We start from the raw sequence: 16,826 nt of genomic DNA, 5'->3' as shown, positions 1-16,826 counted from the left end.
CTTCATCCCATCTCTCCAGTCGCAGGTTCCCCAAGTGCTGCACGCACTAATGCTTCACTGCACTGCACATCACGGATATCACAGGATGACGACGAACACGAACAAGGGCGTGACCGTGACGTCATAGTGAGAGTCGGCATCACTTCCTATCGTGGCACACCCGAGGACGTCGCGTACAGTTTTGACATCACGCCTTCTCTTCAAAGATTTGTGTTGGAACACCCTTCCACAAGAGACGCCTTCCGAGCCTGTGACCTTGCAGCCCCTCCATGGCGTCACATGACAAACTGCACTCACAGAAAGGCACATTGGACTTTCCTACATCCTCAGCTGTTGCTACGAAGCTAGATTCCTACACAGTTGCCCTGTAAAACAACACAAAGCTGTGCAGGGCATGTAGCAAGTCTCTCCATCACGGAAGGCTGGCCTCGTGCACTTTGAGGTCTTGGGCAGACTTCAAGTACACTTGCCATTTAGCAGCTAGGGCTATAAATCCAGGAACGGCCCCAAAATTTGATCTCTACTCTGAGAGACACCCAACTTGCTGCGGATCCAAGCACCTCACACTCTTGAAGAACTTCCAAGTGTAAGAGTTCTCCAAGCATACTAGCGCCTTGCTAGCCGCTTTTCTCGTTGCACCCTTCATTTGTTTTTATAATCTGACGGGCCTTGTCGTGTGCAATGTTCTCTTTCTGTGGCTATGGCTAAGCCCCTTGATTCAGGTGGAGGCTGCGTCAACTGGACACTTTTATTATTTGATAAGGCAGGAATATGCAGATGCAAATTTAAATTTTCAACAGTAAAAAGGTTGCAGACAATTAATAGAAACCATTTTGCTATTACTAATAGAAAATACCACTTTTCCGCCACATTTCACTGAATATATCGTTTTGGGGACGTAGCACCACACTTTTGACGTTTTTTTTTTTTGAATTCCGCGAAAACACTTTATTTCCGCGATTTTTCGCGGAATTGCGGAATCGCAGAAAGCTAGGGGCTCTACCCATCATTCTGTTTGTGTGGCATCGAGGTACAGAGCTTGGTGATGAGGGCCTTTCGAGCCACAGAAGGTCTACTTTCTTACTGGGATTTATTTTTCTAAATTCAATCCTACGTGTTGCTTGTTAATAATGGTGAATTGGTATCTTTTAGGTTGCATTAGGTTCAATGCACAGCCTACAACCACGTGTAATTAACATTCTGCATCATGCTAAGAGACGTCACGTGGGGCACTGTGCAGTGAAGGGTTTGGAAATACACCTCCAGGACTGGTCTGTTTAACTGTACGCTAAATTACAAACTCCACCCAGAATCCCCTTATTTCTCTTTCTTACGTGAGAGAAAGAGAGAGAGAAAAAACAAATTCTCACGCACACTGAGCGATTTCTCGTTTTTTTAATCCACCAGGAAAAATGGGCATCGCAACCAGGAATCGTACTAACTAAACACGCACCAGTGCAGTGCCTCAGGCTTGGACCCCCCCGCAGAATACGGACAAGGAATCCCTCCCACAGTACAGACACACAGAAATCAACACATCTTGCACTAAAGCACCAGCTATGACCGGGAACATTTCCACACCTTTTCAGCCTGCCGTAGCGACGTACAGTAGTAGCGGCGGTCGTTCAACTTCCGCAGTCCGTATTTCTCGCAGAGGCCCGAATTGGACGCACCCCAGGGTGTCAGGACTTTTTCTTCGTCTGCGCCATGCGGCTCCAGACCATCTTGCAGTCGTGGCTGATCAGAGCCATCTTGTGGGGGAAGCCCTCGTGGCAGGTGATGCACTTGTAGGGCCTCTCGACCACCCGGGCGTGCGCGCTTTTCTCGTGCAGGACGAGCTTCTCGCGGCACACGAAGGCCTCCTGGCAGACCCCGCACACGTGCGGGCGCTTGCCCATGGTGTGCACTTGACTGTGGAAGTCGAGGTCTTTCTTGGAGATGAAGCGTCGGCCGCACGCACAGGTGTGGCGCTGTTCGTGCGCCTTCCGATGTGCGGTCAGACCGGATTTCACGTGGAAGCGCTTCTGACACACACCGCACACGTACGGCCTCTCCCCGGTGTGCAGCTGCTTGTGCACTTCCAGGTACCACGGATGCGCGACCTCTTTTTGGCAGATGTCGCAGGTGTTGGCGGCCTTGTCATTCTGGGAGCGCCGCCCCGTCACCCGAACGGCTTGGCTAGTTTTACCTCGACTCGGCTCATTTCTGGATTGGTGCTTGGGTGGAGAGAGTTCGAACGTGTACACCTCTTCTTCATTGTGGTTCCTCTCGTGGGCCTGGACAGTCTTCCTGTGTATGCGACAGGTGAGCAGAGAAGACATCATTACAACCGCGTTTTACAACTCGCTGAAACGGAAGATTGGATGAGTGGCACATTTTGAAAAGAATACGCCAGAATAATGTAGTGTCTGTTCATTCTGCCTTTCTTGTGCTCCGTTGCCTTTCCACTGTTTATTTTTTTTAAAGTGGTTATAAGCACAGCACAGACAGCTTGACGTCACCTACTCGCTGGCAGGGCTCGGAGAACGACAAACGACATTTCCCTCAAACCAGCTCCTCTTTTCCCACAAGCTGTTATAATAGAAATAGTTTACCCCGAAAACGTTTGTAAATTCAGTCTCTTTATACAGGTAAGTGCACTTTAATTTTGTGCACGAAACTTGTAATAGAAGAAAAACAATGTAAAACCACAAAAACCGTACCCCACAGCAAACATACCATTGCACAAACTCACTACTCGTGCTGGTACCAGAACTCACGCAAACACCTTAAAGCCCACTGAAATTGCCTTTTCCAGCTACAGTTTCCATCACAGACACACGTCCTATTGCTATGGAAATTGCAGAAGAATTACAGTAATTAGGCACCACTATTTATAGTATTTAAAAACATTTTAAGAGTGGCGCTGTTGTACAAGCCGTATGTCTGGTGTTGCAGGGAGAAACACCAGGAAAATGTGGACCGCCTGTGAGCGTGTGCCTCATGGCGGCCACCAAGTCCCGGCTCGTGCAGTAACTATAGTAAAAAAAAAAAAAGCTCCAGCGCTGTCGTCAAGCACTACTGCGCATGTCATGCTTGGCATGAGGAACACAATGATAGCGATGCATACGACGACGACTATTACTAGCAAAGTGCAATTCAACGACGAAACATGTAAATAAACAATTTCAAACTTGTGCAAATGTGTGGTGATGTCACTGATTTGTCCTTCAGTGCTCACGTAGAAAGAAATCCTGCAGTTTCACTATAGTTCAGGCATTGTGCGACTTCGCGCAAGCTTTGCCAGTTGAGCTGGTGGAAGTCAACAATGCTGAGGATGACTTTGCATCCACCACTCGCCACGAAGATGACGACAACCTCTTTGATACATATGACAGTTACTAGTACTGCAACTATGTGAATAAACAATATGATACTGAAAGTTGACTACTCGTCCAGCAATGCTCACCCACAGCCGCTTCGCCATTCCAGTCTTGCACATTAGTGCAAGCTTCCCTGAATTTTTATGTGTGCAAGCATTCGGAACATTTGAATACTGAAGCAAATAACGTGACATTCAATTCTGCTTCGAATCAAATAGCAGAACTAGAAAATTTTCAAAGTATTTTCAAATTATTTAAAACTTCGAAAATGCAAACGGGCAGTTGTTTCCGAATTGGGACGCATGAAATTAAGCCTCGTTAAAAACTAGAAATTCCTCACTAGAACTAGCTGGGCACCCGATGAATCCCACTTTGAGCGTTTACGTTCGACCGCTGCAAACAAGCACCGACTCTGTCCGCTAGCAGCATTGGGCTTTCTCGCAAGCAATGCTCCGGTGATGTGCGGGTAATGAAAGATGCTTTCGGGGGGCACCTCTTGCCTCGATGGCGTTGGGCCAACACTGCACTCTGTTCTTCTCTGCTCTTTTCGCACCTGACGACACTGCACTAAAGCTGGCCCGATCAATGCCCTCTAGGTAAGAAAGCCCACCTGTGTGCTGTCACAGTCCCCAGCCTCTTAATCAAATGACGCACCATGTAAATCTTTTTTCTTAACTCTAAAGTAGTGAGAGACGAGCGTCTCTTCTTCACCATTTCCCTGCACCTACGTGACATGCACCACCACTTTCAAAGTGCTACGCGTAGGTTGGCATAAGTGCTCTGAACAAGAAAGCGTTACAGCTTGGCACTTCTTTACTTCAGGGGGCCACGAAGGCGAAATGCAAGTTTGGTTCCTTCGAAACTTTGCCTCGTTAGAATGGCAAACTTGTAATGCAAACTTCACTCAAGTAAGCTGTATAATTAGGAAGAAACAGAATGGCCGTCCGACCTACTAGCTTGTCTCCCGCAACAGAACCTGTGATGCCATATGTGCCGGCTGTGCGACTGGGTGAGGCCGGCAAAGGCAAACGCGAGGTAGGCAGGGCTTATTTATAAGCTTGCAGAAGAAGTTATACTTGTGCCTAAATTTTAATTCTGTTGGAGTAAACAATGGAACTTACAAACGCATACACATACAAGCACCAGAGCATACTGCACGCACTATGCTTGTTACAACTGCACGCAGTCTGTGCTTTGGGCTTGTCTGACACGACGATGGACAACTGCATAAGCGATACTGCCACTTATGTGACTCTGTTTGTCGAGCATACCCAACGTTTCACAAAACAATTACAGTCAAACCCTGCAATAATGAAAGCACGTGAGTACGAAATATTTTTGGATCCTCGGCGGACGTCCACAGAAGCTCACAAGGATGGCTTGGTGCACTAGTTGGTGATGCATATTAACAGGGTTACCAGTGCACGCAGACGGGGAGACACAGATGGAAGAAAGGACAGGACAAGGCACTGGACGAGTCAGGCAGAACAAGTCAGCGCCTTGTCCTGTCATTTTTTCCATCTGTGTCCCCGTCTGCGTGCGCTGGTAACCCTGTTAATGTCCATAGCAGCCCGTGTATTTCATATCTCGCGGCAAAAAAATGTTTTTAGAAAGCAATCCCCCATTCATGAAATTTGCTGCAAGTCCAGTCAGCATTTTATCTACCAATTTGAGGCTAACAGTGTCCAAAAAGTGAAAAAAAAAAAAATGCTTTTTTTTTCAGATTTAAATTGCTACGGCTGCAGCCACTCAAAAAAACAAAAAAAAAAAAGAAAAAGCCACACTATCGGGGGGTGACACAAATGTGGAATTCCAATGGCAGATTCAGAGCAATCAGCGAGCTCTGCCGCAGCGCACGCTGCTCCGAAACAGCCTTTGGAATGCACCCGCTCCCGCCAGAGCAAATGCTGAAGTATGGCGGGAACAGGAATTTCCCGACAGCCTTTATGTTAGGCCCTTCCAAAAACGTCTGCTTCCCTGCAAGTGTTTTTTTCTTGCCAGGTCTCAACTAGAGTCCCTCCACCGGCTCTTTTGACAATAAACTTTAGTAGTCTCGACGGCGTCAAGTGTTGCCCGCGACGAAAGTTACGTCGGCCTTTTTTGCAGGCAGGTGAAAAATAAAAATAATAACAACAAAAATAAACCCTCAAGGCGCGCTTATACGCCACGCCCATCCAGTTTTCGTTTGAGCTGGGCTCCTCGCCACTTGATTTCGACTTTCAGCTGTCGCACGCTTTCGTTAAGTAGCAAACATGAACGTGACACGACATGCAGCATCTAGTATTTTCCCCTTGTGGCCGTGGCCGTTGCGCCTATTTGCCGGGGTGGGCGCCATGGCAGTTCAAAAAGGGGAGTTGAGCGGAAGCAGACGGCGAAGACGTCTCGAGAGAAGAGAAGGCCCCCCACGAAATCCGGCTGACTTCGCCGATTTCGGGGGAGCAACTTTTCTTGCTCTACGGAGCGATCTCCGCTGCGATGGCGCTCCCTATCTGCCACTTAAACGCGCCTGGTCCAGATGCGTGTCTGCAAAGTAATGTAACCGACTTTTGGAAGTAAATTTTCAGTTTCTGCAAAGGAAAGTATGACATCCACCTGAATGCAGCCGTACGGCTACAAAGGAAAGCTATACAGCTTCCTCAGAAACTTGGGGATTTCCCCTAAATCTGGTCGATTAACACCTGTGCTTCACTTCGAGTTGTTGATCGATTCGCTCTCACGCTACCAAACGACTGGCCTCCTGGTTAGCTCAGTTGGTAGAGCGACTGCTCCGGTCAAGAGGTGGTCCCGGATACGTGATCCACGTGTTTACTACAGAACATACAACCATTCAGTGCATCCGCGTTTAACTAAAAGTCATGGCCCACATATGTGCCCAACGTCATTGCTGGAAAAGTTGAACTGCTACACTGCACTTTCTGGCTCCACCCGGACGCAGTAAACATCGCTTGGGAGTGTAGCTGGTGGCCCCGTTTTGCAGTTTTCTTATATAACAAAATGTCCCAATATTTCCCATCTCTCTAAAATGGTTAAAACGAGCGTGCTGGTTTCAGGAATCACTCATTGCACCGTAGTGCGAGGACAGCCCACTGGTATGCTGGCAATGTCAACATCTGACAAATGCTGCAAGCGACTGGAGGGGGTGTGCTAGTTGTTCAGGCGTCCGTGTTGCTGCCATACCAGCACGCGGAGCCTATAGCAAATAAAAAATACGCGTTGAAAACAATGTTTTCACGCCAGAATACAAAAAGTGCTCACGCCCGTGCCTCAACTTCGTGGTAGCATTCCAAATGCAGCGGTAACAAATTACCCAATAAATGGCTTGTGAGCAGAGGAAAGCAGAAAAATTGAATTGACTCGAGTGAACCTCCACCGTGTTTATCATGAGAGGAGCGAGGCGGGTGGAGGAAAGCGTGACCAATGGGGGGGAGGCAATTACGTGGCAGGAGTTATGGATAGCCTTCTATCGATAGCACCCGCCACGTAATCGCCTCTCTCCACACCCCCTAATTGTCTCTTTTTCCGCCACATAAATATCGATAGCCTTCTATTGAAAGACGATAGAAGGATAGACGACATTTTTAGTGAAGGAAGCGGATATGCGTCCAATTTTTAGACCGGCAAGTGTACGGCCAGCGCGGCTGCCTACCTGGCGTAGCTTGAGAACTGGCAGTAGGGGCACCAGTAAGGTTCCACCTGCAGTGACAGCCGCTCGGTCAGTGCGTGCTGAAGTCGCCAGTGCCGGTCGGCGCTGTCTTTCCGAGCAAAGAACTTGTAGCAGGCCACGCAGCACACGCCAGTCTGGAGAAAGTTGACCTGGATCCCTAAGAGGCACCACACGAGAGAATGAGAAAGCAGAACGGGCGTTTTATCTCTGGCTGTGTCTATTCTCACGGCAGCCGTGAGAATTACCTTCCCAAAATTCTCACGGCATTGTTGGGTTTCACGGCACCCCGAGCATTGTTGGGTCCAATATTCTGCGAAAAATAACTCTGCCAACTGCTTATTTGGCATTGTGGTGTAGTAGCCGCTGGGAGACTGGAAGACTTAGAATTCAGAACAGGGCTTTTTCTCTTCTTCTTCTTCTTTTTTTTTTTTCTTTGCAGTTTCAGAGTTTGGCAAGTTTTTGTTCATCGGGTTTTTGGTTGAGAATTTTCTGGAGCGAGGTTATTTTTACAATTAACGCAGATCAACACATGGGACTGCTACTGCGTTGGGCTTAAGATATCGGCTGTTCAAGGTGTAGTTGGGCTGGGTTACGGTTAGGTTATCTTGGGCTAGAGTAGGTTAGAAAAGGTTACGTTTTCACATGTGGCAGCTGCCGTGAAAAATTTCCTGTGGTAACTCTCACGGCTGCCGTGAGAGTACACGCTACCTTTATCTTTCGGTGGCCAAAAACCTGGCTTAGGACATCGAAGATCCCTCACAACATTCACAGAACAATTCCAAGAGCGTCAGCAAAGCATGAGCATTTCCGAGTGTGCTGGTGCTTGGATCAAATACTATGCAATTACACTTTTTATTTCAGATATTATGGAGAAAATCCGGCGCTGAATAGGGTTGGGCTGGGGTGCACCAGGCAAGCACTCCCAAATAATAAAAAGTAAGCTACCTCTATCAATAAAAAGAAGAATATACAACTAATGTACCCTGCCGGTGACAAAATATGGAGCTGAAACTTGGCACCTAACTAAACAACTTGAGAGCAAACTTAGGGATAGGAAATGAGCTTCCTGGATTTGGGAAAAAACTTGAGTAGATATCACAGCTACAATATAGAAAAAGCAATGTGCTTTGGGTTGGCCATGTAGTTAGACAAAATGACAAAATGACCAGGGTAACAGACTGGAGATCAAGAGATGCGTCTAGAAAAAGGGGAAGGCCAACAACTTGATGGGGGGACAAAACAAGGAGCTTTGGGGGCAAGGAATTGACTCCAGCAGTGCAGGACAGAAGCGGCTAAAGTTAATGGGAGAAGCCTTCGTCTTCCAGTGGACCTAAACAGGCTGTTGATGAATACTTTTTCTTTGGCTTGCCTACAATCTAACCTTCTATTTGCATGAGCGAGTGATGATATTAGCTCACAATTTGTAGCTCCTGTTTTAATCTAGCCATCTTTATAAGCTTCTGTTTTGCAAACTTCAATTAATTTATAACTCCATTCTACATACCCTTTTATTTTACCTTGCAGTGACCACATTAATCACTCCTTTTTTTTTTCAAACCCATAACAAGCCTTTGGCTATTAGCTCATACAGCAGTTTTGTCTATTTTCCTGAGTACTGTGTGCATGAGGGGTGCAAAGCTATGTCAAGCCTGAACACAGGAGAAAAATTCACTTACCAGGCCTATTCTGAGCTGCACGGTTCGAGGTCCCTCCATGACTGGACTTGCTGTGCAACCCTGAGCCTGCAGCGAGAGAAATCAGCGTTTTGTTGTTCGTGTCTCAACACTGTAGGTATTTCAGCAGGCTGTGTTGTGAAGGCTTTATCTGCGCCACTTTAAATATTTTGACATGCCTGGGGTTGATCACAGTGACATAAAATGACAAGAAAAGTGCACAGGCCTGACTTCAAACTTTATTTTGAGTTCTCAATGAGCGTCTCAAAATCAGCCTCAACGAGAGCGAATGTGCCTCCTTGAAGGTTTAAGCAAGCCTCGGTTGATATTTGGCAAGTCCTATCAAGGAGTGTATTTTTTGCGTCGTCTTTTTCCCATTTTGTGAGCGTAACAAGTGATGTACAAATCCTGAAAGCTTGCAGGATAAATTTACAGTTGGAAGCCACTGTCAGCGTGTTTTTTTTTTTCTCCTCGTTGTCCTTGGGCACTCTTTCATGTCACTTTGAAACGCCTGCCAAGCGGAGGTCCCACTTTGCCGCGCGCTTTCCCTCCAGGTTAACCCAAAAGAGGCCTCCCCTGAAACTACACGCAAGTTTGACCATCAGGCAAGGTTTTCTATAGCTTTATGTACATTGGTCAGCCTTCTGAAACATTGCAAAATGGAAAAGCACGACAAACAGGGTTCATGATGACAAAATATTCCAAGGGTTTTCAAAGACTTTCCAAGTAGCTCCGTGCGTGGATATTTTAAGGACTGATTGCATGTTAAAAATCTAAACAAGGACAATGTTCAGGGGAAGAGTGGAGGCACGAAATAATGAAAAAACATCTAAAGACAGCAGAGTTGCTAAAGCCAACATTTCAACGAGGGGACTTGTTTTCAGAATAGAAAAGCCTCCTCGTCGCAACAATGGCTCTTTGACAAATTTTATAACTGAGAGACACCAGTAAATACTTTTGGTGCGTTACGAAATGCAAACTTTCATTTGCTAGACGAGATCAACCAAGGAACAAGCACTCACTCAGTGCCTACATGGCCTCTCATTGATTGGATTCAAGAAATTTAGGCACTTCCAAGGGTTCATAATATTTCCATGATTCTCAAAGCCCTGAGAACAAGCTCTTCAAATTCAAGGGTTTCAACGTTTTCAAAGGCGCGCATTAAATCTGGGCAAAGTTGGGGAAGGAAGAACGTAGATTCGGGAGAGGGACGCTGATCCAGCAGCTGCAGTGTTGCAAATGCACAAATACAGCGCTAGCAATGTTCAGAGAAGACGGAATGCCTTGCTTTCGCCCTTGTAGAGCATGTTATAAAGAATGGCGGTCACCAAACCTGGCAATGGGACGACCTCTGTCTGGCATGCTGTGTTCCTGAGGGATGTTCGAGGCGTCTGCGTTGTGCGTTGCCTGCTTTCCCCGCACTGCACGGCTGTTAGAAAGAAAGAAATTCCCGCATCAGACGCTTGCAGAGAAAGCAACAAAACAAAGAACCTTTACTGGCCTTGACCACTGGGGCGGCGACAATGCCTGCACGTGTAGCCATTTTCTGGTGAATGGCCACTGTTGCTGCATGTGGCATGAAAATCATGAGCAAAGCCAACGCGGGCATTTAGACGGTTACATGGGCCACGAAGAGAAAATAAAACTTTGTTCAGTTTGAAGAAACTACTTTGGTGGCTTGCTTAGCTCCATTCGAGCCATGAAAGACGTTTACTAACTGAGAAAATGCAAGAAATACTGAATACTTTCAAATTTCACGCTGCAGTGATGTAATATGGGCGGGAGGTACGGAAAATGGGCCGGCACTAAGAACACAGTTGGTGTTAACAGCAAGTTAGCATTTCAGTTGTGTGAACAAACACAACTGAATCGCCCCGGACTCATATTTCTTGGCAGCATCTTTCCTCAGCTGCGCAAACAAGATTGCTGTGTCACAGAGAATCAGTGGGAGTTGCCACTGCTTCGTCCGTTTTCTTTAATATCTCGATTACTTGTTTCAAGTTCACGCTCGTTGTTATCAGGACACCACACACCAGCAGCTGGGCCCAGCTGGGAATTCTGGCCGGCCAGCTGGTTTACATGGGCAGGCCTATAGGAGCTGCCAGGTGAAAACACCAATGGAGGCCCAATCGGGCCTGCCGAAAACACAATTGGGCCAAATGGAACCATTTGCATTTTCAAATGGTTCAAATTGAACCAACTGTGTCTTCGGCAGGTCCAAATGGTCCTCCCAATGACTTTTTTCGACTGTGATGCGCGTTTTCTTGATCAGCTGATTCGGCTAACGCAGGTTACACAGCTGAAATTAATTGGAACTACCTTTATTTCTTTCCACTTTTCGCAGCATGGCCCTGGCGTCTTTTGGCCGCGTTACGGTGGCCACCATAGCCGCGTTCTCCGATTTGCGGCAGATGTCGTCCCATCTGGCTTTCCGCCGGCGTCCTGGGCGCGATCTTTGGCGAGCGTGTTCGCCGCGCGGCGCCGTCGAGTGTGCGTTCGTTAAATCTCGCGCCGCAGCGCTCAGCAGGCGAGCTGCTCTTCGGGAGTCCTAACTACGCGTGGCTTCTCCATCGCAACTCATAAACCACACTACCTTGACTTAACGCGCTCTCTCATTTGCCGGCCCAGGGCAGCTTTGAGCATTTCCTGGGCAGCCCGAAACTGCTACCGCCAATGAAATTCTATGGGCCAATAAAATACGAGCTACTCTGGAGCAGTCCAAAGTGGCAAATAAGAGAGGCCTTAGGTTCTGTGCAAAGCTGAAGCAGAGCCCAGACGAAATACCTATCCAACCAACGAATCGCGCACCACATACAAAATTTACCACAGAACAGGGACTTTACTCAAGCAAACAAAAAATGCAACATAAAAGATAAAAGGATTTGGATTGGATTGGATCTGTAGCTCCCGAAGCAATGTTTGTTGACTACCACGTGAATAACCACTGAAAGTAGCCAAACACGGTTTGATAGACACGAAGAAACCTTTAAAAAATGCGACACTGAAAACGTGAGACAAACAGAACAACAAGACGAGCGTAAGACGATCGCACAACGAGCCACGGCAGCTGGATGAAAGGCGCATTCACGTGCGGCCTAAATTCCTCGAAATGTGCTGGGCCTTTCGGTACGGGCCTTTGGCCTTTCCAGCTCACCCCAGCCCTCCTGGGTTGAAATAAATTATCGTTGTTATTGTTTCTTTTCACTTGCCACACTCAAGCAGCTTCCGTAGCAGCTCCGCTGTTACGGCCGGAAACAGCGGAGCTGCTGTTACCGGCCGTAACTTAAGAAAATGTCGAGCGCTCGCGAGCGCGTGCCTCACGGCGACCGCCAAACGTCTTCGTTTCGCGCAGTGGTTCTGGAAGAAGAAGAAGAAGAAAAAAAAAAGAACTGGCAAAAACCTTGAGGAGAGAGAAAATGGCGAGCGCTCGTGAGCACGTGCCTCGTGGCGGCCGCCGAGGCACGCCAGTTTATCTTTTGACCAAAAAAAATTCACAGCATATCCACGGGGTGAATGATGATGAGTGGGCGAAGCTCTTGAGGGGAAATCATCGGTAAAACCGCGCGCCGCCGCCGTGGAGGTTGCGGCGGACGCCGTGGTTTGACGCGCCGCTCAGTTTTCGTCCACCCCAACCTCCATGCAACGTGACCCGGCGAACGCCGCCGATGAAAGACAGGACAGGAAGTACAACGAAGTACGAGGCTGTGATTGGCTGCGGCCTCAAAATGCAGTTTCCCGCTTCCGGTCGCGTTCGCCGCCGCGCGTTCGACATCTAGCTCGCGTAGATCGCCGACGAACAGCCGTATTTTCGACGCCGGCGGCGGAGCGGCCGCCGCCGGGCGACGTCCGCCGCCTTTTCGCCTACATTTCGCTGCATGGAGGTCGGCCTTTATCCATCGGGCGACTCCGAGCGCGCGCCAACAGCGAACGGATTTTATTACAACGCTCCCCGCCATCTAGTAAACAATCCAAGAACTAAACTAGAGGTAGCCACGACATCTAGTAAACAATCCAAGAACTAAACTAGAGGTGGCTACATACATACGCCGAGGATGGACAGACCCACGCCTTAAGGAGCTTCGCCCCTAAAAGTGATTCTTACGAAGGCTTTTGATTGCGTGAGCCATGCGGCCATACTTAATAACCTCAACGTTGGTGTCAAGACATATACCTACATTGCGGACTTCCTTTCGCAACGAACCACTCAACTCAACATCCATGGTCTCAAATCGGACTCCATGAGCCTGGGCAGCAGGGGGACACCACAAGGCTCCGTGCTTACCCCCTTCCTTTTCAATGTGGCCATGCTTGGGCTGCCTCCTTTGCTCGACCAGATCCCCAACATTCACCATAGCTTGTACGCCGATGACATTACGGTGTGGACAGTAGGTGGTAGTGATGCGGAGATACAGGAACGCTTGCAAGCAGCCGCAGATGTTGTACATACATACGTACACGATAGAGGTTTGGCCTGTTCCCTGCAGAAATCAGAGATCCTTCTGTACAACCCCACAAGGCCAGGCAGGCGACCATCATCTGCTCCAGACATTCAAGTATTCCTCCAAGGGAACGCCATCCCCAAAACTGACTGCATTCGCATTCTGGGTCTGCGGATCCACGAGAAAGGCACCAACACAGCAACCATTCAATCATTGCACAATGCGGCTGCCCACATTAGCAGATTAATAACAAGGATCGCAAACAAACAGCATGGCCTCAAGGAGCCCAACCTCCTCCACCTTGTACAGACATTTATAATCAGTAGAATTACGTACGTCGCCCCATATCTCAAGCTGAGGAAAGCAGAAATAGAAAAAATTAGAATCGAATTATTCGAAAAGCCACCAAGGCAGCAGTCGGCGTCCCTATCAGCACCGCCACAGACCGGCTGCTAGAGATGGGCATCCATAACACCTTGGACGAGCTCATTGAAGCCCAACGTACGGCCCAATACAATCGTTTAGCAGCTACCATCACCGGGAGAACCATCCTAGAATCCTTGCGCATTCCTTACGCCCATCAACACGGACACAAGACCACCTTACTTCGGGAAATCCGGGAGCACATCAGTGTGGCACCGATCCCTCGCAACATGCATCCATCACACCACCAGGAGCGCCGACAAGCAAGGGCCATGGCACTGCAAAGGCAGTACCACTCTAACCCAGAGGTCTGCTACGTCGACACGGCAAGCTACCCTGGCCGAAGCGCGGTAACGGCAGTGGTGGTTGACCACCAAGGTAATACGGTATCCTCGTGCTCAGTCAACACGTCCCGCACAGATACGGGAGAAGAAGTGGCCATCGCCCTCGCCATCACGGGTACACGGGCCAGCGTAATCATATCCGATTCCAAAACTGCCATGCGCAATTACGCAAGAGGGAGAGTTTCTACAGAAGCGGCGCATATACTACGGACCCGCTCTGAGACGACATCAAGACAAGTCCGTCTGGTTTGGACACCAGCGCACTCGTCCCTCCCGGGGAACGAGATGGCACCCGAGGCAGCCCGAGGATTCTGCAACCAGGTTGACTCCAAGTCCGAAGAGGTGCCGTCTGACACGTGGGGGAGGGATCGGCTCTGGACATATCAGGAAATTACCCAGCACTATAGGCTGAGTCGCCTGAAACTTCCGGCAGCTCACAGATCCCTCACAAGAGGACAATCTGCAGCGTGGCGTATGCTGCAGACATTCACTTTCCCCCACCCCGCCCTATGCCATCGACAGTACCCAGAAAGGTACCAGGGCACATGCAAATGGTGTGGACTGCCAGCTGCTTCACTGACCCTCATGGTTTGGGCCTGCCATCTCAAACCACAGTCCGCCAACCCCGGATTCCGAGCAGTGGGAGGCCGCGCTGCTCAGCTGCATTCCCGAAGTACAAGCTGCGGTCATCTAGCTGGTGGAAGACGCCGCCAGGGTCCATGGGCTCCTGGCCGCCGTCTGACGAAGCGCCCACCCGGAACCTCCCTCTCGGGTGGTTACGCTCAGCAAAGATGACAAATAAAGTTTTATTTCTCTCTCTCGCTCTCTCTGACCAAAAAGTAACCAAGCGGTTACCATCACCTGGCCTGCTTTTAAACAAGGGTGTCACCTTCCCGTGAAAGTTGAGTGAAAATAGGAGCGTTCGGTCGAGATAAAAAATTGTGGACTTCTTTGTTGATGACATGAATGACCAGTAAAATGGTTCCTTATTTTTGATTTTTAATAAATACCAGCATGCGAAGAACACAGTGGGGATCCGGACAGTTTATCCAACGCCGTTTTATCGAACGCCATTAACGCAGTCGCTTTATCGAACACCGTTTTATCGACGGGCATTTTATCGAAGCTGTTGTATCGAAAGTGTTTTTCTCAGCCTTTTCGAGTAACAGAATTTGCAGTAGGTTTTTAATTTCCTCCTCGCTATGTAGTTTGCAAATCTTGCCTCCACAGCGAGCCTATTTAAAAAAATTTATAGTCTTTGTACTAGTTGCCTTTAATTTCCTGCGTGTTTTCTTGTTTTCGTTGAGATGCGCGACATATGTCTCCAGAATTTTTTGTTCTGTTCACTGCGCAGGTGGTACTGCCATAACGAATCTCCTTGTGTCTCTAGTCCCCCCATCTGATCCGAAGCATATCATGGCACTGTGGCGTATTGATTAAAATGCCTCGATATGCTTCGTACTTTTTTGTATACACCGCTTTTGTGTCGACACATAATCTAGTCATTTCGCCGCGTATTTTGTACATAAGTAAGGCACTTCTTGGTGCTTGTGGGTCCAATGTCAAAAACTTAACTGCAACGCTAGCAACAGCCTCTCCCGATTTCTGCATACCTAATTCTTAATGGGCACCGAATTCAGTTGCTAAGAGGTTACCAAGCCTTGTACTACTGTTTTCGATGCCTTGCATGAACTAACAAGAAAAATGTTAGTTACCAAATTAGTCACCGTACTGCAGGTTTGTTCGTTTTCATCTTCCCCTCGTTGCACCCCAGCAGGTCTGTTGGGGTGCGTGCTTTTGTTTTTTCATCATAAGGCATAAAAAAAGTAAGATCAAAATAGTAAAGACCAAAAATAGAGAAATCATAAAGGTCTACTCAATACAGCGCTGTGACCCAATTACCTGTTAATTAAAATGAAAAAAAAAATGAGAACGAGCAAACAAAGTCTAATACTATGGCCCGTGCGATTACCTGAACAAAGCGCACAAAAAACCAACAAAATGCGCTGCCTGGTCGGGCGTATTCCTCCAAGGCCAGCACGAAAACGTAAGGTTGGTGAATCAAAGGAGGGGCTAAGAGTGTTGACGCAAACGTAGAGAATTCTACGACATCCTGCAGTTTTTATTTGAGCATGATTAACAAAACACGTAAATTGTGACGGGATGGTCCATTGTCCAGTTGTCCTAGGTTAAGAGTTTTCCTAGTGCAAGATGACCTGTGACGACTTGCCCTACTTGACAAGTATGACAACTTGGCTGTGATGGGTTCACTTGTGACGAGTTCTCCTAGACTTCACCGCCTCTGTTGGGGCCTCACTTTCACTGTCGGACCCTCACCCCCTGTTCTATTCATATAGCACTAATCTTTCAGAAGTTCTTGGCCCAATATTTCTCCAGATGCAAACACTGTGACCACATGGTATGAATAGGAGTCGTGTACAAACCAACTGACTAGAAATATCGGGGGAGGACAAGACTTTGGATCATGTAATGATGAACCATATGGCGCAAGGGGTATATTTGACAACACCAACCTAAACATGCCGATACATATCTAAGGAATATTGCGCACGGGGTTAGGGTTGGTACTATAGGAGCAAATTCTGTAATATAAACAAGAGGGGACATACATGCTTGAGTGCAATCAATGAAGACTCAAGAAGTGAAACAAAAAATTTAATAGAACAAAGGTGCTCGAAAACGCAGTAAAGGCGCTTCAACATATATAGACAGGTTTTTGTATGTAATGCATGGCAAAGACAATGTAGAATGAAGCTGACAACAGGTTAGGTTAATGCTAGGGCCAGTTAAACATAAAAAAACCCCGAGAATTACAAGGAAAGCTGCAAAACCGCACTTTCGATAAAGCGGACCTAGGTGGTTCGATAAAACGGCATTCGATAAAACGGGCATTTTTTCGA

General features: G+C 47.9%; 1 protein-coding gene and 1 long non-coding RNA gene across 3 annotated transcripts; one reads left to right on the top strand and one right to left on the bottom strand.

Moving 5' to 3' along the window:
- Window positions 1-124: 124 nt before the first annotated feature.
- Window positions 125-13,034, bottom strand: LOC144142408 (zinc finger and BTB domain-containing protein 41-like). Of its 2 annotated transcripts, none has more exons than XM_077673901.1 (5): window positions 12,909-13,034; window positions 10,033-10,128; window positions 8,703-8,768; window positions 7,009-7,183; window positions 125-2,289 (listed from the first exon to the last, which is right to left on the bottom strand). In XM_077673901.1, the coding sequence occupies exons 1-5, from the start codon at window positions 13,003-13,005 to the stop codon at window positions 1,683-1,685; spliced, it is 1,041 nt and encodes a 346-aa protein (XP_077530027.1). In that variant the 5' UTR covers window positions 13,006-13,034; the 3' UTR covers window positions 125-1,682. The 2 variants fall into 2 exon arrangements, with proteins under 2 accessions (XP_077530027.1, XP_077530028.1); XM_077673902.1 differs by lacking the exon at window positions 12,909-13,034 and adding an exon at window positions 11,019-11,558 and having other exon boundaries at window positions 126-2,289.
- Window positions 2,182-10,026, top strand: LOC144142409 (uncharacterized). The gene is made up of 3 exons (XR_013316982.1): window positions 2,182-2,304; window positions 7,888-7,962; window positions 9,254-10,026. It is a non-coding gene; the product is annotated as an uncharacterized LOC144142409 (long non-coding RNA).
- Window positions 13,035-16,826: the final 3,792 nt, after the last annotated feature.

Source organism: Haemaphysalis longicornis, unplaced genomic scaffold (genome assembly GCF_048455015.1).
Source record: "Haemaphysalis longicornis isolate Haplotype H1 unplaced genomic scaffold, Haemaphysalis longicornis Haplotype H1 scaffold_6, whole genome shotgun sequence".
NCBI classification, from domain to species: Eukaryota; Metazoa; Arthropoda; class Arachnida; order Ixodida; family Ixodidae; genus Haemaphysalis; species Haemaphysalis longicornis.
This window is presented reverse-complemented; position numbering and strand designations above follow the sequence as displayed.

Bases quoted from the DNA above. Each gene is read 5' to 3' on its own strand.
- LOC144142408 (XM_077673901.1), bottom strand. From the start codon at position 13,005: ATGGCCACATTGAAAAGGAAGGGGGTAAGCACGGAGCCTTGTGGTGTC. The intron at 8,769-10,032 runs GTTTGGTGACCG...CTCTCGCTGCAG, and splicing joins AGAGGTCGTCCCATTGCCAG to GCTCAGGGTTGCACAGCAAG. The intron at 7,184-8,702 runs GTAAGTGAATTT...GGTGCCTCTTAG, and splicing joins TGCAGCTCAGAATAGGCCTG to GGATCCAGGTCAACTTTCTC.